The sequence below is a fragment of the Nasonia vitripennis genome, chromosome 1, assembly GCF_009193385.2.
Source record: "Nasonia vitripennis strain AsymCx chromosome 1, Nvit_psr_1.1, whole genome shotgun sequence".
Lineage (NCBI taxonomy): Eukaryota > Metazoa > Arthropoda > Insecta > Hymenoptera > Pteromalidae > Nasonia > Nasonia vitripennis.
In genome coordinates, this window is record NC_045757.1 from 34,411,394 (window position 1) to 34,437,550 (window position 26,157).

General features: G+C 45.2%; 3 protein-coding genes across 4 annotated transcripts in view; 1 reads left to right on the top strand and 2 right to left on the bottom strand.

Annotated features, from left to right (window-relative positions):
* Positions 1-10,037: 10,037 nt before the first annotated feature.
* Positions 10,038-14,324, bottom strand: LOC100122968 (40S ribosomal protein S12, mitochondrial). The gene is made up of 5 exons (XM_016981356.1): positions 14,147-14,324; positions 13,957-14,010; positions 13,799-13,846; positions 10,320-10,541; positions 10,038-10,235 (listed from the first exon to the last, which is right to left on the bottom strand). Exons 1-5 carry the CDS (start codon positions 14,208-14,210, stop codon positions 10,102-10,104), a joined length of 522 nt encoding a protein of 173 aa, XP_016836845.1. The 5' UTR covers positions 14,211-14,324; the 3' UTR covers positions 10,038-10,101.
* A 632-nt stretch (positions 14,325-14,956) lies between these two features.
* LOC100114335 (glycine-rich protein) overlaps positions 14,957-26,157 on the bottom strand; it is a 58,246-nt gene continuing 47,045 nt past the window's right edge. The window contains exons 1-3 of one of the 2 annotated variants that reach the window (XM_001607509.5): positions 16,553-17,404; positions 16,148-16,298; positions 14,957-15,417 (exon numbers count right to left, since the gene is read on the bottom strand). In XM_001607509.5, the coding sequence (XP_001607559.1) occupies positions 15,197-15,417; positions 16,148-16,298; positions 16,553-16,564 (384 nt within the window). In that variant the 5' untranslated portion in view covers positions 16,565-17,404 and the 3' untranslated portion in view covers positions 14,957-15,196. Of the gene's footprint in view, positions 15,418-16,147; positions 16,299-16,552; positions 17,405-26,157 lie in introns of those variants that run through there. The other variant, XM_032596044.1, reaches the window with a different exon arrangement.
* LOC100122976 (mitochondrial genome maintenance exonuclease 1) lies at positions 20,006-24,284 on the top strand. The gene is made up of 4 exons (XM_001606535.6): positions 20,006-20,995; positions 21,071-21,278; positions 21,400-21,532; positions 21,600-24,284. The coding sequence occupies exons 1-4, from the start codon at positions 20,239-20,241 to the stop codon at positions 21,738-21,740; spliced, it is 1,239 nt and encodes a 412-aa protein (XP_001606585.2). The 5' UTR covers positions 20,006-20,238; the 3' UTR covers positions 21,741-24,284.

Consider the following 26,157-nt stretch of genomic DNA (forward strand, 5'->3'; position numbering starts at 1 on the left):
ACATTTACGTATAAACTCTTTCCAGATCAGTCAAAATTTACACGCGCGTTTTCGCGAGGAATATCAACGTTAGTGCATACTTCACTAGAATATTTCACATGTTTATTAAAAACTAAAATTCACGATGTATTGTTGAAAATCGTTAAATTTGTAGAAAAAGAGCTATTTCACAGTCGACAATGGATTAGAATATGTGCGTACAATCATTCTATGCTCTGCGTATTGTAAATAATAACAATGCGAAGACGGAGTCTTGCGTACGTATACGTCGCTATACGCAACTCACGATTATAGCGATACCTCTACAATATTCATTCATTTGTTTTGAATTATTTTGCCGTGAATCCGAGCAGCAAATTGAAAATCCGGAAAAATTGTTTATTCATAAATATCGGTTACGCCGTAACTCTTCGCTGAAATTGTGCGCAAATCCTCAACCATTTTCCTCGAAATTGCAATATACATGTCATCGCTACAAATTTATGTTACAAGACCGTTCAGCAAATTTCGTTTACATTTGGTTTCATAGAATGTTCCGTAGGTAGAGGCAGTATGCTAAATAAAAATCGCCCACCCTTTGAGCACTACCGTGCGCTAATCCGCGCTTTCATACTAACAACTGCAGTCAATAAATTATATACTTAGGATATTCTATGAACGCAAATGACTCAATTTATGTGCCATATCCTCCGCCTACTAGATTGAAATTAACCACGGTTTTAGAATGCAGGTAAGCGCGTGCGGTCATCCGATTTCTACCTGATGCCGACGCGCGGATGCACTATTCCGAATTTTCGATCGACTGGGCCGCGGAATTATTTTCGTATTTACGCGACGTAGAGGCCGTTCGAGTCTGGAAATTTTAGCCAGATCGGCATCGCTTTTCCAAACACACCGCATGGAGAACGTAGAGCGCGTCACGTACGATAAAGTCGACAAAGTTCGAATGCGTTGGCGTAAGCGCCGTGTATTTACTCGCGATAGAGCGTTTGCGTTTTATTTTTATGTAATTGTCACATCAGCCTCGATCGATTGTATTGTTCCAGCGTATATAAGTCCTCTTTCTCGGAAACTATTGTACACAGCGGGTTACGCAACGACTCGAATTTCGACAACATCTCGCGTCGGCGATCGTATGATCCACATAAGCAGAGTATAATCTCCGCGTAATCTACGAAGTAATCTCGCATGCGTACTTACAAGGAGGGAAGCTCATCCTGCGAGGCGAAAAATTCTGGCTGCAATGTTGACGGCAAGCGACTAAAAAGTCCATTAAACTCGGCTGATCCCGCGCTTACAAGGCGACAATTTGCGAGGGCAAAGTCTCTAGCCAAAGACAATATAGCGGCGGCCATCGAGAGAGAAGAAAATCAAAATCCGGGTAAATTAATCCGGATCCTTTCGCCGCAGGGTGGATCCACGAGACTCTCACTCGGAGGAAAAATCTTTGGAAAATCCAGTTAGAGGTCGGGGCCTTGGCACACTAAATCCTTCCTCTGCGTGGCAGAGTACGTCACACGTTTCCTTGTTTCCAGGCTACTACCACCTACGCAGCACTCTTTGCGGCCTCTCTCTCTCTCTCTCTCCTTAACCCTTTGCTCCCTTGGCCGGCTTGTCTTCTGTAATATTTCAAAGCCTCGGCATTGTTTAGCGCACCGGCGCTGATTTACGAGTACTCGCCGTAGCGTAATCCTCTCGCTCTGTCAGCGGCGGCTGGGGCATCAGCTTCCGATCCTGCGATGCGGGGCCCTACGAGCATTTGCGAATTTGCGTAAAGCGCCCATAAATTACGGAATAGAGACGCGCGTGAGCGTCCCATTGGCTTGAAATTTGCGAAACTCTTAGCCCGGTCTCTCTCTCTCTCTCTCTCTCTCTCTGTCTTAACCCTTTTCCCGAAAACTGCAGCTAATCCCGCTTCACCTAGTTATTGTCCTTGGCCTTCTCCTCCACCTCTTCCTCTCTTCCGATCCCCGTCCACGCCCATCAGCTGAGTCTCTCGCGTCCCAGGTTGTACAGCACGCGCACCGCTCGGTTCGCCTCTCGATTTTCTTACGTAGCCGAGATAAGAATGCCGAGGCTTATTGTTAATACCCCTTTCCTCTTAATTTCCCTAATTTCAGGCACTAGGCGAGTCAATAACTCACCGGCTTGGCGGAGTCTCTCTTTCTCTCGTTCTCCGCATGGGGGTCGCATGGACGGCGCGCGCAGCCTGTAATACCGATCTATAAGGCGGCCCGGCGGACCTTCCGCACGTCATCCGCAATCGGCCGCCTGCAGCCACGCGGGCCGTGCTATAAACTTATTATTATTTTAGATACGACTAATCCGCTCGTATATGCCTCGGCTACCGGGAATTACGCCCCTCTACTTGCGTTTGTTGCTTGCCAAATTTATGTACCTATATATAAAACCGATCTCTCGCCAAAATTCACTTGTACGAAACACGAACAAATTCTTTCGTCACTTGACGCGCGAATTAGAATCTCGTGAGCTGCCGCGCAGCGTCGAAAATTTATAACCGATCGTCGGGCGTGAAGAAAATTAGCGTAACGCGTTGGACAATGGGAAAATCCATCATCGCATCACACGCGTCTTATTATGTCGTACGAGCCTCCGGGCGAATGACGGTAAATTGAGTGCTCGCTCTCGCCCGCGCTTTTTCTCTCTATGCCGAGGAAAAAAGGGTCGTTCGAGGAACGCATAATACACATATAGCGAGTATAGCCGGTGCCGTCCCTTTTCCCATGTATACAAATTTCTCTCCTCTCTTCTGGCCACATAACCCACATTTCTATGCCGAAACGACTGCAACCCGTTATTTGCGCTCGCTTTTCCCTGGGCCGCAAGGCCACCCGCTTCCACGTTATACACATACCTATATTATATGCTCGGGGAAAAAAGGACTTTCCCGACACATCTGCAGCCCCTGCAACGGATCGCACGATGACGATATAACGGTTTATGCTGCAGCGGCGGCCCTCTCGTTCACGCGCGATTTTGCGGTTTTTGTCGCGCACCTTTATGCGCGCGTCACCCTTTCGCACGTGCGAGAGACGACGTGTCAATTAGTAGACGATTTCGGCGATTTTTGTGGGAAATCCGAAAGGGGATCCGGTTACGACGAGTGCCTGCGCGCATTGGGAGAGTACCGTTACGGAGTCAAGGGTTATACTTTGGCTTTATGCGTTTTCTCGCCGTATAGTTGAAAATTGCATACAATACGCAATCGACAGTCATCCTTAAAAATTTTCCTCTCATAAAGCCGATAACTAGCTCGGCAAAATAAACAAGCTTTGACCTCCCCGCGCGCGCGCGCGCAACTGTATAATACGTTTATCCTGCAATCGCGCATCCCTCTCTCCCCGCGACAAATATAATACACAAGCATATCGACGACAGGTCGAGCCAGTCTTTATCCTAATGACCGACTGCGTCATGTATATGCAGTGGGAAAACAAAATCTTGCACAAGTTTTCCATTGCCTACGTGATCTCCTCCTCGACACCTCTCCCTCTACTGCATTCGCGCCTTGCATTTCCAATTGTCTCCTTCTCTCTATACACATAAAAGCTCGTACACAAATCGACACGGCTTATCTGTCTTCCGCATTGGCTCATTTTCGACCGTTAGATAAGCGCGAGCTGACTAATCGCCGCTATGACACTTTCAAAAGAACGCGGAGAATCTTCTATGCACGCTATATATATATATATATATATATATATATATATATATATATATATATATATACACACACACGCACACACACGCGCGGTGACGCAAGTCCCCCGCGATTGTGCATATAGCAGCAGCAAAATTTCCGTCGATTCGTTGTGTATTCACGTGCGAGAGATAGATAAGTACGCATGGACATAGTCCAAGCTATATAGTCGAGAGAGATGAGAGACAATAATGGGCGGATCATAATAGCGTCGTCGTCGTGGCTGTAAAAATCGTGGGCCAGCGCATAAAGTTTATGCATATACGGCCGCAAAAGACAGGAGAGAAAGTTTTTACACGCTCTTAATTTTTATTATTATCCGCTCGTCTCTGCGACAATTGCTCGTTTAAGGCCGACATAATCGATTGATTGTACCCCCCGGCAATTGCACAGGATATTCGCAACGATGATGCTTCGTGTCTCTCGAGGGTGAGTAGGTAGGGTCGTTTTATTCTCAAATCCCCGTGGTTTTATTGCCGGAGTATACCCAGCTGTTATATATTATATATTGCACCGACGATGCTCCGGGTATAACTTTACCTACGTTTTGCAAATGTTTCCTGGACTGGCCCACCGAGCGTCGATGATGACTTTATATACATGTTTGGAGTCAAACAATGCCGCGTACAGCCATTATTACGTGAATTCGGGCGTGTGCGCGTGAGGTATATAAATCAAACCCGTCGACTTCTCCGATTCGTCGTAAATAAGGAGCTGCTCTGTGTCGGTTATATATTGCGTAACTGCGCTAGCTCAGACCGCAACCGATTTTAAAACGATTATTAGTTTATTCGATAGCTGTCACGCGATGGGCGTCGCCCCAGAATGCACATTAAATGGGGTGGCCATTTATCAGAACTGAAATAAGTATCATTTAACATGAAGTACACGCGTACTTGTGACGTTCTCGGTTCAAATTTCAGTGCAGTCGTCGAGAGCGCAACGACGATGCGCCTCATCCCTTGTAAGCATCAAAACAATCTATATATATATATATAAGTATACCGTTACAAATCGCTTTGGTCATTAGCGCGGCGCGCAAAGCTTTCCCGAGAAATTCCCGGCGCACATTAGGCGATACTCCGCTGCAATTGCATAATAAACGCAGACTCCCGATCCGACCTCGTTTTACACAGCGCCGCTTTATAATACCCGTACCTGCTCCACTTTTTCCCCAGAGCGATCTGTTGCGCGTATACCTGTACATAAGTATACGAATAGAGCCGTCGCTTAGGGGTTCCTAAACCGCGCTTGTTGCGCAACCGGCGCAGCGCCGTACAAACCGCATCGACGATGACGATTTTCCCTGAGGCGTTTTTTTTTTCTCTCGCGTGCGAACGGAAGCCAAAACTAAAATATAGCTGTGTAGAAAAATGCATCCATCGCGGGAAAATTAATAAATCAGCCGCAGAGAGAGAAAGATATTTCCTGCGACGATCAAATCCCGAACGGAGAATAGGAAGATGATGCGGTCGGGGGAGAAAGAGAGAGAGAAGCGAAAAAAAAAGAGAAGAAGAGAGAGAGAGTGTGTCCTGACAGACAAACGGAAGTCGTCGCAGATATTCACGGGAGGTCCTCGTGTGCGAGGAACCATTAGTCGCAGAGGAGAGTCTAATGGATATTGGCTCCTTATGGAGTTTGAGAATTTTTGAGAAAGACGCTCGAGACGCTGACGATCCGGAGCACAATGTCGGCGCTAACGATGTGGCAAGGGGCTGGACTACAATTTTGACTTTGTTGTGGGTGAAAGTAAACGTTGGGAGGGAAATGCAAATATTTGTGCACGGCTCTGGTGAGAAAGCTTTAATTTTAAAAAAAATCTCGACCATAGAGTAAATTAATGCACTCGATGAATTTGTACTTATTAAAATTTTATTTTAAAATAACAAATATTTTTTTTAAATAAACTGACTCGAAACTAATTGAGCAAAACTCCAAGATCGCCCCAATTCCATAACAAAGCGCGCAAAAGCATCTCTTTCTCTCTCTCTCTCTCTCTCTCTCTCTCTCTCTCTCTCTCTCTCTCTCTCTCTCTCTCTCTCTCTCTCTCTCTCTCTCTCCATCGGTCCACTCCTGCGCATACGACATTCTCGCCTATACTGCCCACTGCGAGTAATTAATTCTTCATTAATCATTCCCCCGGCCGACCACCAACGGGCTCGCGTTTTGCCAACAGAGCCGCGCATTCGAGTTTTGCATGTATACACTTCCGGCGCAAAGGGCCCACGCCTACGCCTCGACCGCCCGCCCGTATAAACGGTAGCTTCTTTTTCTCTATATGCGAGTATAATGCGATATTCCGCATGCGCAGAATGGACCCGAGTGAAACGTCTTTTTGAGGCTCCGTTGTGAGCGTGAATGGTTTTATATTGTCAGGGGGATCGAATGTGTGACGGCCTGATCTTTCTGCGCGAGTATGACGAATGGTATACGTCCCGGCCGCGAATCTCTCTCCGGGGAGTTATGGCTCCGGCGATCATATTGTTGTTGATAAATTGATTTTAATGGAATTGTCGAGCTGCGGTGGGAAAGACGCAGTGCGTCTTCGGAATATGCCTGTTTGAGAGTGCCGATTTTTCCTCGTAAATACTTAAAAGGTTCGAGCCTAGCTTCATCTCCGCGGACGATTCAAAATACTTAACTCTTCACTTTTTTCTCGATACCATAAACCGTCCCGACGCGCGACGAGCGATAATTTCGCCGTTACCTTTTCCGCGCGACCCACAATAAAGTTTTAACTCGGATTTTTTCCTCCGATACACCATAAACCGCTGAGGACTGCAGCGCAGCTGAGGAAGGTCAGCATCGGCGAAAAAAAAGGTCAGCTCAGTCGGATTTTTTTGTTTGTTTTTTTTTTTGTTTTTGCATCGCTGGTGTTATGACAGCCACATTTTCTCGGAGGTCTACTTAACTCCGCAGCTCTTTTTTTCGGCGTCCGCAGCCCCGCGCGCAAACATAATAAAACGGAAGCCTTTTACAATACGCGTATACTCATAATTCCAAGGGGTTGTAAACTCGTCACACAGCTCGCCGGGAAAACTCTTTCCCATAGGACCGTAAATCCGGTAGTTTTACGATATACACCGCCATTGGTATACCTCTCGCCAAAGGAGCTGAAGAGACGAGAAGAATCGAGAAGCGGTGTCGTCTGCCGATTTTTGCATACATAGACACTGCGATCGCAAATCGAGCGTGTGCATAAGGACAGAAAGCTGCGGAGAATGAGTCGAAAAAGGCCCGTTAGCCGAGTGTCCGGTTACTAAGCCCTTCGGCAAAGAGTTGCGATGAGAGCAGGGACTGCTCCCGTTTCTCTCTCTCTCTCTCTCTCTGATGTGTATGCTGTCCTTGAATTTCGTGTCGCGCGAGCTTTGTTTACGGGGGAGAGAGAGAGAGAGAGAGAGAAGCGGTGAGGCTTTTTGCGGCATTGTGACCGAGCGCTCGCGCGCGAGACAGTTCGCTCGAGCGACGTTCCAGGCCAAACTTTTCGAGCACACCGGCTTTGGACTGTGTCAGTGTGTGTGTGTGTGTGGGGGGGTGCGCAGTTAGTTTTCTTTTTGGGAGAGTATAAACATGCGGATTTGAGGGATTCTGCTGCTTCCCACAGAGATTTAAGCTTTGGAAATTTGCGCCGATTGTTTTTGTACACGTTCGGAAAAAAAAAAATAAGTTCCAAATTAATTTATATAGCGTTATATTAGAACGCAACTTTAGAACCAAAAAAAACCTACACCAACAAGCCATTACAGCAGTCAATCGCATCCACATAAGTAGTTCCGAGTCAAAAACTCCCGAAACACCAGAAAAAATTTCGAACCCCATCAACCCGCCGTCTTATCGTTAACTCTTTAATATTACAGCCCCCTGAGCATCCCCAATCAGCTATAATTCCATTACCCTTTAAATCGGCGGCCGACGCGGGAAAAAAAAAGCACATTTGAAAGTATTAACTTCTCAACCCGGCTGCAGCAGTCAAGCTGCTCGCCTTAAAAGGCTAAGTCCAGTCCGCATCGAGTCCTCTCTCTCTCTCTCTCTCTCTCTCTCTCTCCTCTCCTCCCTATACCTTCTATATACATTACTGCACCGCACTATACCTCTCGATCCCTCAGCTGTCTCTCGCAGCTTTCCCGGCTTTTCCCGCGCAGTAAATCGTCGCAATAAAAACAAAGCTAAAAAAAAGGTGCAACATTATGGGGCTAGTTGGCGCACACGTTTTAGCCTGCAAAAAATCAGGTCGGAGGCTAGCCCTGCGACGAGTGTCCTTACAAAAGCCCGGCGATTATTGCGGAAAACCATAATAAAGCGCGCGCAAGCCGGTCTACTACTCGTAAAAGTTCGCCAGGTATGTAGCTCTCGGCGCATCCGTTCTCGAGACCGTAGACCGCAATAAAGTCCCTCTCAGTACCCTCCGCGGAAACCCTTAGCTCGTGCGCGCGCGCGTCGCTTTTTTCCTGCGCAGCGTTTTTATAGCGTGTCCGCGGCGGAGCTTTATTGTCGAGGTGGGGTAGGTAGTGGATCAACAGTGAGGATCTCGATTATAGCGTTGGATTAACTTTGCGCGCTTGCTCGAAACTCGCCAGGCAAATGAGTTAACGACTCGGTCTCGGCCTGGGTCACGTCGTCGTCTTCGGGACGTTCAAGGATGCTAATCCCGGATTAGAAAAATTGTCGTCAACGCGGACGATTTTTTTCTCGCAAGAAACGTTTTATTGGCCCCCGCTATTGGCCGGATTAGGACGGCTCTTTTACGGCACGGTCGGGACGAGCTATGCTTGACGCGCGCGCGCGCGCGCACGGGGAAGTAAGTACTAGCTCTTCCTTTGAAAACGTGTGATGAAAAAATGTAGTGTATATTAGTCGTTTTTTTTTTTTTTTTTTTTTTTGGCTGCCGTAAAATTAATAAATCTTGTTTCGAGTTTATTTTCCGGCTGTCGGAGGAGGCGAGTTTTTCGGTCGCTCGCGTCGCTGACGCTTTTTTGTGAATTTCAAATCATGAAGTCGATGAACGCGATGCTCTTCTGCGTCAGTTTGCCGATGACTCGGATAATGTTACACTCGAAGTGAAAAAAATCCAGCGTATTCGTTACGCAGAGCTACGCCTACGCTGCCCGAGCGAAAAATGAGTCAGTAGTGCCGACGCGTGGGTCATGTGGGAAGGCCGAATGGGGGAGTTGCCGGCTTGTTTTCGGAAAAATCATTCGTATACATAGACGCGCTGCACCGCTGGCCACGTGCCGCGTTGCGAAAATTCGGTCGCGTGCGGCGATCGCTCGTTCATTTCGAGTTTCCCGCCCCCGCTGACGTATCGCAGCCTCATCTCCATCCCTTTTGAAACTCGGAGAGAGGGTTGCGTCCAGGTTTGCTCTTTGTTGCCGCTCTCGTCTCGACGATCGACTCTGTTTTCGTATTATCGTAAGTGTGTCTATACATGCGGAGAATTTTATGTTTATGCGCCGTTGCGTTATTTATATGTATTATGCTGCTGCTGCTGCTGTAGGCGTGAGAAATCGGTAATCGTTTTCGTATGTAAAATCTTCGCAGTAAAATTCGTCCGCGTCTGAGCAAACAGCAACGACGCAAAAAAATACAATCCAGTTTACAGGAAAAGAGCAAAATAAAAGGCCTCGCATGATTTTGAGAAGAGCTCAGCCCGCGCGCATAAGGATAACAATGTTGGTCAGCGTGTCATATGGTCAACAGCCAAGAGAGAGAGAGAGAGAGAGAGAGAGAGAGAGAGAGAAAGAGAGATGGACGTTCGCGTTAGCGCGCGCGCGGGGGCGGATCTGCACTGCGGAGCAGCCGTCGAGAATATTTCCCATTTCGGCGGAATACTGCTCTCGAGCGCAGATGCGTAAAGCCAGCGCAGGATCAACCCTTCCGTAATAACGTTTTCAGAACCTCGGGGCGCGCGGGCTGGACCCCATTGTCCGAAACAGCCGCCACCGACGCATTGTGCTACTGCCGATGCACTTCGCCCGCTTCCCTCTCTCTCTCTCTCTCTCTCTCACTGTGCTAATGTTGGAGAATGCTGCGCTGCGCGACCATAACGGTGCATCATGCAGGAAAGAGAGCCCCGAATGTGTGTCAAAGGGCTGCGATGCTCTCGCGATTTTACTTATGTGAGTTCTGGTCATCCCCGGGTTCAATTATGAGCGGCGTGGCGAAGCCGAATTCGATGCGCATCGAGCTCAAAGCGGGGGCTTTGCTGACAGACTGTGGCGGCTTAATTATGATTGAGTTTTGCGATGAATATTTCACTTTCCGCTTTTGGATGCTCGTCTCGCTGCGGAACGAAGGGAGAATATAATCGTTCGTCAAATGCATTCGAATCGACGACGCGTTTTATTATTACTCAACATTTATAAACAAACAAAAAAAATGACTCAGCTCCTATTCTTGACGACGTGCGCGAGATCGTACTTTCCACGAACGCACTTGATCTTGACACCGGGAACGTCCCTACACCTCCCGACCCTGCAGAGAACGATGTTGTGCTCCTGCAAGTTGTGCCCGATACCTAGAGAAATTAGAGAAAGAGATGGGGGCGTTAAAAACAACATCTCGACAATGCAACAAGACGGATCAATATTGAATGTGTTACCGGGAATGTAGGCGGTCATCTCCTTGCCGTTCGACAGCCTCACGAGGACGCACTTTCTGTTGGCCGAATTCGGCTTCTTCGGCTTCTTGATGAGGGTCTTGAGAACCACGCCTTTCGCGAACGGCGCGCCGTTGAACGGGTTCTTGCTCTTGCGCTTCTTTATTATCGGCCCGCGCTCGTGCATCTTCAGCAGGGTGTTCTTCTCGCGGATCTGCTGGAGTCCTGAAAAAGAAAACGTAATTCGAGTGAACGAGCGTCGTTATTGATTATAGCGATGAATCGATGCTGGTAATGGAAAGTGTCGAGAGTGACCCAAATATTACTTAACGCATTTCAGAGCAAGCTACTCATCGAGTTTCCAAAAATCCACCTAATTTTCCCTACCCTCCGGTCATTTGAATTCTCTCAAATTAGTCGTCGCGCACGGCACATACGTGACTAATTATGCCCATGACGAGCCGTCAAGGATACACGTAGCGCCGATAAATAGAAACGTTGCGTTTTCGTTTCGCCCGTTGCGACACTTTTCTCTCCGATTTATCGCCTCTAATACCGTTTTAATACCTTTTAAATTGTCATCGCGTAACAAGGCGATCTCTTACGAGTTATGCGGAGCGCGCGGCATAATATGTAAATTCTATAGGAAAGATTCGATAAACTCCAATCGATCCTCAAAAAGTCCATACCTGTTGCCGAAGAAACGCGCAATCCATCAAACTCGCCTCGTTCTTTTTTTTTTTTTTTTTCCCCGAATAAAGTGCAAAGTTGGCCAAAGCTCTGTCATTGTGCGCGGGCACAAAACTCTTTCGCCGCTCGAGAGAAAGAGAGAGGTAATCTTTGCGACGTTGGGGAGAAGAATAGCCCGAGTCGAGAGTGAATGCGCTGTCCGTAGGAGGAAACGCCGGGAAATATGGAATATGACGAGCGCTTGACATCTGCAAGCCGTAGAGCTCTTTTCTCGCCGGTGCGTGCATAAGCTTATTAAGTAACATTGTTCGAGCTGCTCGGACGGGGCTTTTGCGAGCGCTGTCGGAGGTCGCGCGCGCGCGCACGAGGCGGAGGACGACGACGACGGCGATGTCTTTTTCTCGGTATGTTATAATACTGTTATATTATGGAGTCGTCGTGGCTGTGCGGAGGGAGAGGATCGATCTGGCTTTGGGGAATTGTAGATGCGTCTTGCGAGTTTGCGGTTTACCGTTCGGTGATTTTTCGCGCTGGTGCATCGGGGTATTATAGCTTGTTTTTTTTTTGTGGATCGTGGACGTTCGATTTTTGGCAGTTTCCCGCGACGAAAGCGGTTTGCTCGTGAATAGTTTGCATCGTTAATTGGCATTTGGTAGGAAATTGACCCTATTTCTCCGAGTAGAATTATACTATCGAAAATTCGGTTTAGAGTATTTCCAGTAATTTCAGATAGAAATTCTGGCCAGAAATAGGCTCAATTTCCTATACCAGAGTAAACACTTAATTGTACAATCCATAATGAAAAGTATAATAATAAAAATGAATAATTGCCAAAAGAAATCGCGGAATCACCACTGTTTACATATAACGCGCAGCGAAGAAAGTCTCCGCAGCGCATAAGGGTGAAGGAAACGAAGCGATCGAGAGTAGCGCTCTTGGGGAAATAAACTTTTGTCCAGACGCAGCGCATACGTCAGCCCGTTCACTGCGGCTGCACCGATTGTTGTTCATTTCCAGATCTTTCTCTCTCCTTCTCCCCGACTGACCAGCGTCCATCAATACACATACATCCGTATGCACACAACACGCACGAAACTCGACAGATGTGTCCAAAGGGCCCTGGCGCTGCTAATCCGAGCTAACTCGGACTTAGCCAAGCCAAGAGACCAGCAGAACCCATTATGCCAGCGGCGGAAGGCAGCAGCCAGAGCCCAGCAACCCCTTTTCTTCCAAGATCAATACGCAAGATTACATTGCGAAAAATTTCGGTTGCGCTTTTGTCGCGGACCTCATTCTCCGCTGCTGCTGCTGCTGCTGTTATATATCAAGATTCTCTTTCCGGCCCGCGCGCTCATGCAAATATCTCGGCCGCCGCATCTCTTTTACTTACGCTCAATCTCGTTTCTGCCGAGTAGAAAGAGAGAGAGAGAGAGAGAGCGGGTCCATTTGTCCGCGGCGCGTAGAGGTAGCTTTCTGCGGAGCGGCTATTAAAGGCACACGGGAAAAGTGTCCAGTCATGCACCGTTACTCTCTAATAGGGAAAAATATTGGAGATCTTTGCGTCGTCGCGCGCCGGGTTTTGTTGTGCCGGCGGCCGAGGTCGCTGTTCTCTCTGATGTACTATGCTTCGTAATAGTTCGGGTAAAGATAATAATATTGTAAAATTTCGAATAATTTTGTCAAATCATATAGAGAATCTCCGTAGCGCTCGGCGAATAAACAAAACCGTCGTCTTCGCACAGGTGATTAAAATTCAAAAATTTTCCCAAGCCACGCGCAAAAGTCTCCGGTCAACCGCAAATGGACACGTCACCCCTACATCGATCCCACGCATTTCCACGCTTTTCTCTGCCTTTTTTTACGTTCTTCCCTCACTAGAACCATCAGCGCGTAGAGAAAGAGGTGAGGCCTCGGGTCCGGCGTTTTCGCATGCGTCCGGAAAAGGAAAATCGTCCGAGCGAGGCTTTTGTGCGGGAAAAGGGAAGGAGAGAGAGAGAAAGGCCGGCTTTGCACCCTTTCGCACGGATCCTGAGATACGCATCGGCCTGTATACGCGCGATGAAACTCGAAACGCGCGCTTTTTCCGAGGGTTTGCCTGGCTCTTTAGGAAAAATATGACGGGCGCCTCTGTGTCCGCTCGTTTTTAAGCTGAAAGAGGAGAACACTTTGCGTGCGTGCATAGTATAGCTTGGAGATTTTAGGGAAATGGGTCACGAGTGTGCAGTGACGCGAGCTATGAGGGAGAGAGAGAGAGAGAGAGACGCGATGATCGGAGATGAATAGAGAGAGAGAGAGTTTTCGGAAATGCTCTGAGATTTTCGAGAGAAACAATTTGATTGTTCCGAGGTATAGAGGTTGATTTTTAAATACAGTGCTGTATCATTGGTCTTGTGTTTTTGGGTTATTTTTTTTTTTAGTTTGGATAGATTTGGCAAACGCAAGATTGGAGATGTGAATGTGTTAATCTGGAGCAGAAAAATTTAATAAGCGCATTCTGATGTTAAGTTAAGTTTATGTTCAGCCCTATAAATTGATGTGAATTTTCAGTAAAATGCCATTTAAAAATTTCACAATATGTGGATCAAATTTTTAATGCTGCTTTACTTACATAACATGCTACAAAAGTTCAAATAATTTGTTATGTATCCAACAATTTTAAGCATACGCTATCCTTGGAAAAACTTGTTCAGTGAAAAATTTACAATAATGTTGCTCGCTGATTAGTTTCTATTCAAATTCAATACGCATATTCATGATTGTAAGCAAAAATTGTACAAATGATTTAAATTTACCTAGCATTGAGTTTTCCAAATATTTCCTCGCTTCTGCTAATATACTTCCTAGAATCAAAAGTATTATCTTATATTAGTACTTGAAGTAAAACTTATATTAATAAATCCATCGCACTAAGAGTATTTCATTGTCAATGTTTACAAAATGTAATGATTACCATTGGCTGCTGGGAGGCCTGAGAAATTCTGTCTAGCCAACGCTAAGGAATTGCCTGTAGAGAATATAAGCAAATTATTGAAAACCATCGTTATATTAATTACAACAAAATCGAAAAAATACAGTTCAACAATATAAATTCAGAGGTTATGTCATCATGATTAAATACACATTTTCATCGCACAAATTACCTTCGACAGTCCTTCCAAGGCATGTTTTTGCTAAATTTCCGATAGTTCTAGCAATAATATTCATTGTTCTGACTCTGTTATTTACTCTAATTAAAACTATAATGAAAAATAAGCGGCAGCCCGGAATCACAACATTGCCTCCCAACACGATCTCAAGTAGAACTGATCTACGATCTACATTCCTTCCGTCGCTATAGTAGAAACTGATACTTACCGGTACGCAACCTCCGCTAAAGTGGTATCTACCTTACCGACCTTTTTTAAATGCCGCTTTTTTTCAAATTCAATTGTGTGCTTATTTCGAAACGCGAACGTGGCCATAAGTGCATGTAGCATTTTTAAATTTTGTCGTGAGAAGTACCCAAGGCTAAAAAAGAACTCTATTATTCCATTTACATTGATAACGCATTATTACGAAAGGTGTAGAAAGAAAATGCAATTTTTTCCAACTAAAAACTATTTGCTTATCGTTTAGCACAGTTACAAGTATCGTGAGCTAGCGAATGATTAAACTTTCGTAATTTATTACATTTTCTCACAGTTACGTAAGTTATGCGCTAGTAGCATCAGGTTTATGTACAAGAATCCTGGCTTCATAATAACGATATAGCGAGATATAAAATTTCTTTGCTTAACATTTCAATTTATTGAGTGAATCAAGCTCGCTGGGGATAGCGTAACTTTTTTTTCTAAGTTGTATCGTGATCTTGTTCTTACATCGTTCTTCACTTCGATCCATACAATCGCATTTTATATAACATTTTGCTAAGAATGAATACTTATGTGGGACCAAGGAAAAAGCACACATGGTTGTTTCGAAAGGAAAGAATCTTTATTCAGAAAAAATGTACAATACTCGACAATCTCAGGAATTGCTGAATAAATCAAGGAACTAATCCGTACAGCCGTATCATCATCGTTAAAAGGAGAAAAAAAATCGAATTGCACTCGGATTTGAAAATTGTTAAAAAAAGGCGAATCATTAAAAGTACAAATAAGCGTCTTCTCGTTACTGCGATATCCCCGTCATCTCGGCGATTCAGCTCCGGATTACCAGACGTTGTGTCCCAGGTATCCGTTGTATCCGTGTCCCAGACCGAGACCGGCATGTCCCAGACCAACACCATGACTGTAAGCTCCAAGACGCAGAGGTGCGGAATAGACCGGAGCAGCCGCGTGGTAACCACCGAGGTGTCCTCCGTAGGAAGCGTGGGAGTAGCTCGGCTGAACTCCGTGGGACACGAGCGAAGGAGAGGCGAGATGTCCGTAGCCTGTAATGTACCATAAAGTATTTAGGTATATAAGTTCGATCGTGAGCTAGGCCGATTTCGATATGGATATGTGTAATTCGCTGATGGACTTTTCTCGTTCGGCGCATGTGTTGCAATCGAATACGTGTAAACCTGATTGTTTATATACGTGCCTATTGTGCGATTAAGGTACTAAATAGTGTGCTATGCGAATTTCTGCGCTTTGTGGATTATTACCGATAGGCATAATGGGCTTCAATGTCAGTAATGGTACATTGTTCGATCGGCGCGCTTTATCGATCGATTTTGCGCGCGCGGGAAGCGATTTATCCGCGAATTAAAATCTGTTTACTGTGTGGCGCGCAGCTTTTTACCGATCTTCGTCGGACCGGATGCGATTTATGTAACGATGGTCGTAATGAAATATGATACATTTAGATAACAATCTTTTTATTGTTGACGATCGTTAGCGGCGAGCTTTTTACTCCGGCCTTTCTACGATAAAACGTCGATTTATCCAGCGGGGGCTTTCTAAAATATTGACACGAATAAAAGCGATAAAGTTGCGTAACGCATTGTTGAATTCATCAATTTTGAAATTTCATAATCTCCTAAATTTTTGCGTAAATGAAATTTATGTATAAAGATAGCTGAGAAAAGAGGGGAGCGCAATTTAGATAACGCGGAGGCGCAGATCGGTTGGTGGTGTATAATGTGCGGGGTGAAATAATTTTCGACGTTCGTGTCTTACCTCCATAACCGCCAAGTCCATGGACGCCGAGGCCGGAGTAATAACCGCCGTATCCCAAGCCAAGGAGTCCTCTCTTTTCTTGCTTCTTGGGCTCGAGAGCCTCTTCGGCGTAGATGGGCGAAGCCACAGCGGCGATGATGGCAATTAGGATCTGATGCAAATGAAAACGAAATGCAAATTAGTTTGATCTATATATATATATATATCATCGAGCTTCCAATCTTCACTGCATTCAACGTTAAAAATTAAACTTCAAACTAATAAGAACAAAGATGGATTGGTCCAAAAACAAATGTATCCTTTTGCAAATATTTTTTAATACAAAAAAAAAAAAAATAAATAAATTTCTCTCGTGAACCCAAAAAGCAATGCAGACTCGAGCGGCAACAGAGAGCTTATACTCACGATGGTCTTCATGTTGATAAGAAGCTGTTGAAGTATCTAAAAGGATTGATTCAGTCTGCTCAGACGGGCTAGTCGAGATCTAACTGATGCAGTCTGCAGCCGTTACGCCCAGCTTATATACCTACAAGTCTCGCTCTCGTATACGTGCTCTCTCAGTACACGTACCTTCTTTCTCCCCGTCTTTCTCTCTCTCTCTCTCTCTCTCTCTCTCTCTCTCTCTCTCGCGGACGCTCGGATATCGCTCCCCCCGCGCAATTGCGCCGATTTCTGTACAAAAAATCCCCGGCAACGCTCCCACACACATACTCACGATCTCGATCCTTTCTAATCATGCCCAGCAGTGGCGATTTTTTGTTTTTCGGCACAGCTTTGTTCGCTCGATCGGCTACTGCCCTTCGGAGATCGGTATGGGCAAAAAAGCGCCGGATTGCATACGCGCCAGGGGAAACCGTCCCTCGCGGGAGAGGCTCGATCGACGAGCCCCTGGGGAATCCTCCAATTGCGTCTTTTGCCTGATGCAGCAGCCGGACTTAAGTAGCATATACCGGCTTATACAGGTGCAGGTGTTATGCTAGATATCCACGCAGCAACGAGTCTCGAGTTCCTACAGCCGTTATAATTGATCGCTTGTGTCCGTGTTACGTCGGCGAAAAATCTCCGATTTCGTCGCTCTCCCTATATGTATATATGATCAATTCGATCAACTCCTCCATCATAAAATCAGCTTGTCCATTTTTTTCGCTCACCTTCGACGGCCCGAACTGATTTACCGCTGACATTTTTCCGAGTTAATTACTACACTCGGCAATGCGATTAATTGCGCTGCTCCATTATAGAAAAAACGTAGCGAATTTGTAGCGCACTTTGGAAAATTTAGATGCGGCTCCCTATCCTAACTCTAATTTACCGAACAATCTTCTCGTATTAAAGGGACCATCCCTGCAGCGAATAAAGTCATCTCGCTTGTGCGTATACACTATATATATATATATACAGTCGAGGGAAAAAAAAGTGTCCCGAGTAAAGGTTGCTCACTCACTCTATAGACGCGCAGTTAAAGAAATTTAGAGCGCGCAGTTTTTTTCCCCATCAGCGCAGCGCGCACGGGAAAGGTCGGCCCATCTGTACAACAATCGGAGCGTTTTTTTCTTCCATCTCGTGTGTACGCAACCTCGTTAATAGCAATAAAGTCTGACGTCGAGGCAGCAGCTCCTACTAAATTTGACTTGTGAAACAACGTCCTCGCGGCCGACATTCTTTTTCTATCTCGCAGGTTTTTATCGAGAGACACACACGCACGACTATTATATGCTGCTGTCCCTTGGCTTATTCGAGAAAATTGTATCGGGATAGACGGTATAGGTGGTGAATCAAGGCGTCCGAGTGAGTATAGATAAATTACGAGATCGTGTTTACGTCCGGCTCTGACGGAGATCTATTATACGGCCTATACGGACTGCTTTTGATTTCGATGGAAAAGCCGCTGGTAAATTTATCCGACCCTATACTCGCGCGCGAGATACAGTCAACCGGCGCACTATTATCCCCGATCGAAATTACACTTTACAATGTATCGATATATACACCTACCGTGTGCACATAGTACAGCTTTTATTTCGTAATATTACGAGAGGACCGAGAGACACTTGCCGTGGATTTGGCGGACGCGTACGTTATAGATAACGGGTCAAGGAGGAAAGGTTTATTCCTCCGCGCGGGGGTATAACGAAAAAATTGTCGGCTTATATTCGATTATTTTCGCGATATGCGCACGAGTCTGTCGTAATCTCATTGTTAAAAAGCCGGGGCCGTAAATCAGCGGCAGTTATATATGCTCCGAATTGTCAAGTCCATGTTTAATTGAAACAACGACTGTGTATACTATATATAAGAGCGATAGGGACAGCTCTCGCGCGCGAGGCATTGATTGCGATTCAGATCGATGGCTTTGTCCATCGGGTAAAATTATTCCTTTCTTTTGTCTTTGCTGTATCATAACTAATTTTACGTAAAAACTTTATTACACCCGTCGCTTTCTGGGGCACGTATAAGCTTTCGCGTTTGTTTTGATAATTAAAATGTAACGTTTATTTTTCATAAACATCGAGAGTATTACGTAAATATTTATATAAAGAACGCAAGCGCGTTGCGTAAATTTATATAAATGCACATGCGACGATAGTGTGTGTGCGTGTGTGTGCGTTTGAAAATTCCCATTAAAAGTTCAAGGCGCGATCTATAAAAATCAATCAATCGATGGAATCGGTAGGCGCGCGCTTTTTAAATTTATTTATACTTAATCGGCTATGCGCTTATTCGTGTCGATCTAAAAAGGCCGTGGCGTATATAAAACGCCGATATATTATAATCTAATAAAATAAACCGCGCGAGAACACACAGTGAGAAATTAGATGAGAAGTTTATGCGATACACTATAGTTCAAATTGACTACTTAATAATCGAACAAAGTGTTCTCACGATACGCGCGCGATTTTTAATGAAACGAGATCAAGTTCCATATACCGCGAGCGCGTAATCGAATGCCGATAATCACTTATAGCTCGCGAATTAGTGTAAACTGTAATTATGTGCGAATAAAGTCATTTACCTTATGTAAATGTGAAAAATGTTATGTGAAACAAACACTAACCATAAAAGTGTGTAATAGAGCGCAAACTTTAGTCGTGTCGCTCGAACGCACTTTCTATAACAAGTATAGCTGGAAATCCGAATCCGAGACGAAACGAGCTTCACCCTCGGAGTAACTCGTCAAACGTCAAATTATTCTAACAAGCTATATCCCGGTATCGCCTCGACGAAATCGTCACTTATACGGCCGACGCTAATTAACCCCGCGAATAATCCGAGGGAAGCTACTTGCTGCATTAGATGTGTGTGTATATATATATATATATATATATACGACGGCTCTCGCATTTCGCGAACAACGAGACATAAGAGAGTTATAGGCGGGACATTCGACGCGTAAGAGGACACCCGGCTGCAGGCGCTATTTCGTTACCTTGTCATTCATCTTGCGCAATAATTTAGATATACTTCCGTTATCTCTCGGCGCTACGAGATTTTTTTTTTTTGTGAAACAAAACTCTTATTTCACGCGTAACATGCTTCGGCGCAATTTAAAGCGCGTGCAACGTAATCGAGCGTCTCACGAGTGTACGAACTGGGACAATTTTGAATTTTTCAGATAGCGCGTTCTTTGAACTTGCCCTTTTTTCGTTTTTACACTCGATCCTGTTTCTGTAACGTGATAAGAGGGCTAACAAATTTTTCTAAACATTCAAATTGTTGGCATTTCAATATTTTCATGTTTTAATGACTTAATATTATAGATACGTATATCAAGAAAGGTATATGCTGCTGCACACGTGCTATGGATTTCCCGGCTTTGCCGCGCGTTCGCTCGCCGTCGATCACGACTTCCCCTTCTCCTCGTGCGCTCTATACCTATATCGCCGACTCAGCTGATATTCATTTCGTATCTGTATATTTTGTAACTACGTCCAATTCCGTGTGCCATGAATTGTCTTCGTTGTTGAAGCAAGTGAGGATTATCCTGCCGTGAATAAATTATTCCACTTCTTTCTCCGATGAGATTCGTAGGTACCAAATAAATTCTGCATTTACACCGCCGATCGAAAGCTTCGTGCTCCAAAGTTGAGGTTATGTTTCGTAAGAGCGCGCGCGAATTCGCGCTACTGGCGCGCATAATCGAACATTCAAAACGTGCCTCGCAACTGCAAACTCAAAGAAGCAAAACGAATTCCAAAGCCGAAAAAATGAAAGCCCTCATGTACCAGGAGAAGATGCTCTACGGCAAACTCGTGGAAACGAAGAAAGAAAAATTGAAACGCGCGAAAAAGGGAAATGAAGGAAAAATACCTGAAGTTGAACCATCGGATAGTAGTAGTCATCCAGAATTGGCTTGGATGCTGAAAATGCAGAATTCTGGAGTTTTAACGGGTTTGAAGAAAATAACTCCGCCAAAGCCAAAGCCAACAGTGCCTTGGGAAGACCAAAGTGTTAGCACCAATTTAGAAGTAAGCCGTGATAAGCAAAGTGTACAAACGACTGACCATGCGAAAAGAGAATCAAGCTTGAAAGAAGACAGTGTAAATAAGCATGTTGCAAAGGAAAAACCCATTGAAAGCAAAAAGAATTCTTTGCTTTCGCTGACTGTGATACAAAAATTGTTGGAGTTCCCTATTGTAGAAACTTATAAGAGTCCTGACGATAAGTGGTCCAGTGATTTTAAAATCATGTCTTTATCAGCGATGGAAGAGAGGTCTTGCTTAAAGTATCCCAGTGTAACTAGAATCTTATCAGCCACGATGACAGAAGAGGCCAAGGCAGTGCTTGAAAGGTGGAAAATGGGCATGATTGAAAAACTGGGTGAAAGTGGATTCGAACTTTATCAAGCAGGTACTGATATCAATTTGATTTTTAATTGTACTGCTATTGAAAGATAAATATTCAACACTTGCTTACATTTTTCAGAGCTTCTCTCGGATGGAAAAATGTTGCACTCGTCGATAATGAATAGACTCACTGATAAACCTTATGAAGTACCTGAAAGAGTTAAAAATGCATTTAAAAGTCTCGACAAAGTACTTGAGAATGTTGAAGGAGTCAGAGCAATTGAATCCCATGTCATTCATCCAACGCTTCTGTACAGAGGAATTGTAGACTGTGTTGCTGTTTATAGGTAAAGTAGAAATTGATCTTATCGATTGCCCTTCATCTTCCACGTAGAATCATAGATGGCTCTGCGTACCCTGTAAAATTGTTTCTTACTGTTTTAAAATTTGTTGATCTTATTTTTCAAGGGGTAATCTATGCTGCATCGATTGGAAAAAATCAGACAAAGCCAAGAACACTCTCGGTTCGACATACGATGCTCCTCTCCAACTTGCTTCTTATATCGGAGCTCTCAACGCTGATCTCAAATATCCATTCCAGGTATTTGAATTTAAAAAATTAATAAAATTCGTTTGAATTAACGCGAATCTTCATAAAAATTTCGTAGATAAAAAAAGGACTGATCATAGTCGCCTACACCAACGGTGATCCAGCGACGGTCCACGAAGTCAGCGAAGAATCGCTACAGCTCTACTGGCGTTTGTGGCTGCAGAGACTCCAGGAATACCATATTGCCTTGAATACGTGATTCGACAAAGTGTCATACAAGCGCAAAAGAATTAATTTCGTTAGAGCTTCGCGCGCGGGCGCTAGTAAAGTTCAAAGTACAGCTCTCGAGCAAAGTTTTTCATTTCCGTGGTTGTTACTCGTTCGCTCTCGATATTGGAAAATTTTTCTTGCATACTGAATTACGGGACACCGAAGACGTAGTTTCGTCCGGCTCTCTCACACCGTCGTAAAAAGAAACGGCGCGCGAGCGAGACTTTTTCAGCAAGGGCAAGAGAGAAAAACTCGCAAACGCGATAAGCCGTCTCATTGCCGACCGGAAGTTTCCTTTGCTTCTCTCTCAGCTCTCTCTCTCACTCTCTCTCTCTCTCCCTCTCTCTCTCTCTCTCTCTCTGGGACTCGCGGATATTCTGCAGAGAGGAATTGAATATCAGAGGCTCTAATAAAGCCTAGCAGCAACTCATCCATACATCTCGCACGTCGCGCAAACTTTCGACATGAAGAGAGAGAGAGAGAAGGAAGAAAAGAAAACAAGGAAATTTCGTATAATTAAACTCAGAACTTTATACCGCCTCCGGTCCGAAGAATAAACAGCGGGCAATTCCGCTGATTAAACCGCGTGATATTTCATGACGCGAATTTCGCTGCAGCAGCGCGAAACCCTCCCCGTTCTCTCACTCGGATGAAAATCGATGTCTCTTCTCTCTTTTCGTTCGCTCTCCGCAGCTCGTATATGTACGAACACACGTCTGCAGCCGCGCTTATCGTTGCTCTCTGGCTTTTTTCTCGCAGCTGACGCCGAGACTCTCTCTCTCTCTCTCGCGCGCGGATATAACCGATTGAAGCTCGGCCGGAAAAAAGGGGCCCGCGGGCGGAAATCTGCCGATGCGAATGCTGATTCGGTCCGGGCGAGATGAGCTACGGTACACCTACACTCTCGCACACACGTTATACGTACTCGGAATAAGGGAAAAAGCCGTGTGTATGACGCGCGGCTCTCTGCCTATACAAAGTGAGTAGTGGTAATAAAAAGGAGAAGGAAAAGCGTCGCCTCGTAAAAAAGAGCTGCCGCGTGAGTAAGACTGGCGAGACTCGGATTCCAAGAGATAAAACCTCGATGCGAGTAGACGATTATAGGGGGGAGTGTCGAGAAATTGCGCCATACTCGTATATTTATAGTGTGTGTGTGCGTGTATGTGGCGCCAGGTAGAGAAAAGTAATGATCGGATTTCCGGCTGCTGCTGAGCTTAGAGGGAAAGTTTAAAGCTGCGAATAGTCTCGATGTAAGGTTGATACATTTTTTTTCTTTATGTTCGCTGGGGTATTACTCTTCATTACGGGCTTTCATTTATCAGGTTTATTATTATAACTACGCGTTACCGCTTCTAAAGGCTGTGTACACTAATCCAACTTGTTCAGCTAGTATGCGATTAAACGAGATTTTAATCCGCTTAAATTCTCATTAACTTTTGTAAAGCAAATGTATACATCAACGCGCGTACATCGACTCTCCGTAAAACGAATTAAATCACGGGAAAATCAGTTTGACAATTCAATCGCGGCTCGTTATACGAAATTCCTCGGACGAATCGACTCCGCACGCACACACACATCTCTCCTAGGCCAAATAAAAAAGCGTCGGCAGCAGCCCCTCATCGTAAAAACGAGGCTCGAATTCGCATCTCCTATAGCCAACTACGCTACATATAGCAATTATAACTTTGGCAGTGCGAGAGAGAGAGAGAGAGAGAGAGAGAGAGAGAGCTGGAAAGTAACGCATCACGCGAAGAGTACAGAGAGAGGGTATAACGTCCCTCGACGCACTCGGCCCTCCACAGCAGCCCTTGGGGACCGTAAACTAATGGCGCGCGGGGAGAGCCGTGTGTGTGTGTGTGTGGTATATAGTACGCACTATATACGTTCTACGTTATTCGGCGTTATCTCCCGGCACTTTCCCTTACGAGACGCGCACCTGCGCGAAATTCAACGCCGTATACATGCTAACCACCGCGCACGCGTGTACTTTATTAGCGAGCATCAGTTATTCCAGCTGTACTGTGTATGTGTATGTGTGAGTGGCTGAGTGTGTCCTGCGTAATGCGGGGGAGTGAGCGCGGAGATGTCGGTTAATTTTTCAAGACGCGTTTAGCGAGAGCGTCAAGACGAGACGAGAGAGCAGTCGTTTGGACGTAGTTCCGCCGCGTTTATGTACTCGGGTGTACACAGGATGAGAGGCGAGGATGTGATAGCAGCTCGTGAAGGAGCTGTGGGTTTAATGATTTGGCGGCGCTTTTCGGGGGAGAGCTGAAAATTGCGCGCGAAGGTCGTATTTTTCATTAGTTTTCAGAGGAAAACCTTTTGATTTTAGTTTCAGTCGATCGAGCCTATAGCTCTCTTATAATAATAGCCGCAATCTCCGAGCGCAATCCATCGATTGCGGTTTATTCACTCCTATATATACTGTCATAGCTGGATATAATGCAGCTCGGCGAATCGAAACTTTGTTACATCCACATGTCTTCTCACTCTGCATAAATAAACAAACACACAAACTTGACCAAGATTATATATACAGAAAAACTTTTCTGAATCATCCTCTCCCACAATACACAAGCCGTAATTCAGGACACATGCGTGATCGCCGGCCACGATAACTAGCCACAGCTGCGTATACGTACCTGGAAATCACTTAAGGCGAAATAAGCCGGCATCCCGAGATCCGTATACGTATATAGTATAGCAGCGCAGAGTATATATCGCATATACAGCGAGACGGCGCGCGCAATCGATGGCCTTATCGCGGTGAGGTCCGGGGGCACGCCAGCAGCTAATCCTGCATAGCAGACGTAATTTTTCGTGGGCGCGTCACGCGATCCTCGCGCGGTGTCCCACAGGAGTTCCGGCGACGCCGCGGTTATCCAATTCCTAATTTATCGCCGTGGGGGAAGCTGCTACGGCTATAAGTCGTCTTGGAAGTTTTATTTCGTCGCCGGCAAGCGTGAGGAGGGGAGCTTTGTCGCAAGGCTTTAATCTTTTAATTTTATGGCGAGCGAGAGGTGTCTTTTATTTTGGCCTCTGCTTCATGGCTGCGAAGGTCGGGTGCATTAGAGGAATGGGGGGGGGGGGGGGTGCGATGAAAGCGTCAATTAAATGAGTCGCTTTTTATTTCTTTTGCGCTGCGATCAAGTGGGATATTCCGAGGTGTCGATGTTCGAAAGTAGTTGACAAAATTTAGAGAAATATACCGTAAGAGAACATCGATTATTCCGAGAAGAGAGCTATCGTTTGGACGAATTTTTAATTGTATCGAATCTTTTAATTGGTTTCAGTTCTATAGTCAATCAACCCCGTCAATTATTTATTTTTTGCAACTCTAGCGTCAAGGTTCTCATAATAGCGGTAATATCTGAAGTTATATCTGAATAAGTGGAGTCGATCGATTGCGGTTCGAACGTTTATACTTGCACAACGGTCAACTTCTATACTTTAATTGATTAATGCTATGATACGAAGATAGCTCGGTGAATCAAAACTTACACAAAGCCATACTCTTACGCCTATATTCGCTATTATTTTTAGTTAAAAAAAATCGATGATTAAAAGAAGCTCACTCGACTAAAGTGCACGGGATATCACTCTTTAATTAATACTAAAATTTTCATACACCCCAAATCCCAAGCGACGTCCCGCCACGTCACTTTACACCACAGTCGATGAAGAGCCTGCACTATATCCCCCAAACATATCCCTCCCTTTTCTATCATTCGACTCGCCACACAACGGGGAGCAGCTCTTTCTTCCTCAAAGATCGAACGACGACGACGCATTATTAAAGCTCTCGCTTGCGGAATTCGATGGGGCGAACCCTTGTATCGGAGTCTATTTTTAAAAAGCGTCAATTCCCAAGCGTCTCTCTCTCTCTCTCTCTCTCCCCGCGTGGCACACATTTCTCGAGTATAAGGAGCTTTTTTACGAGGCTGCGCCAGATGTTGCGCGCTAGAGCTGCTGCGAGCGAAAAAAAAATTAATTAATGAGCTTTCGCAAGCTCGTTACTCAGTCTCGTTCATGTATACTATTTTAAGTGGGTACTTTGCGCAGTGGGAATGTATAAATTATAGTGTTATTCGAAAAAAGGGTGGGGAAATAAGTTCGTATAAACATCTTATAAAAACCGTAGCTTTTTCCTCTAATTCTAAAGCACACAGTGAGAGCTAACAGCAAAGTTCGCTATCGGGCGGCAACTTTCTCCCGCGCTCGCTCGCGTTAAAAGCGGAGATGCAAAAGATTCTCCGCTCCCGCAAAGACAAAGCGCCGTCGCTCGTCAAACTGGAGCAAAAGCGAGGCCTGAAAGTGTTGTACACTTCAAAAGTCCGTCCGGCGCGCGGCATATCCGATACAAACTTCCATACTTTATTTTAGGCCCAGCTCTCTTCCTCAGA

What these genes read in the sequence shown, in the direction of transcription:
- LOC100122968 (XM_016981356.1), bottom strand. Translation starts at nt 14,210, where the DNA reads ATGAATATTATTGCTAGAACTATCGGAAATTTAGCAAAAACATGCCTT. An exon ending in CCTTGGAAGGACTGTCGAAG is followed by an intron (nt 14,011 to 14,146) that starts GTAATTTGTGCG and finishes TATTCTCTACAG; the next exon opens with GCAATTCCTTAGCGTTGGCT. An exon ending in GATGACCGCCTACATTCCCG is followed by an intron (nt 10,236 to 10,319) that starts GTAACACATTCA and finishes TAATTTCTCTAG; the next exon opens with GTATCGGGCACAACTTGCAG.
- LOC100122976 (XM_001606535.6), top strand. Translation starts at nt 20,239, where the DNA reads ATGTTTCGTAAGAGCGCGCGCGAATTCGCGCTACTGGCGCGCATAATC. An exon ending in GACTGTGTTGCTGTTTATAG is followed by an intron (nt 21,279 to 21,399) that starts GTAAAGTAGAAA and finishes TTATTTTTCAAG; the next exon opens with GGGTAATCTATGCTGCATCG. An exon ending in ATCTCAAATATCCATTCCAG is followed by an intron (nt 21,533 to 21,599) that starts GTATTTGAATTT and finishes AAAATTTCGTAG; the next exon opens with ATAAAAAAAGGACTGATCAT.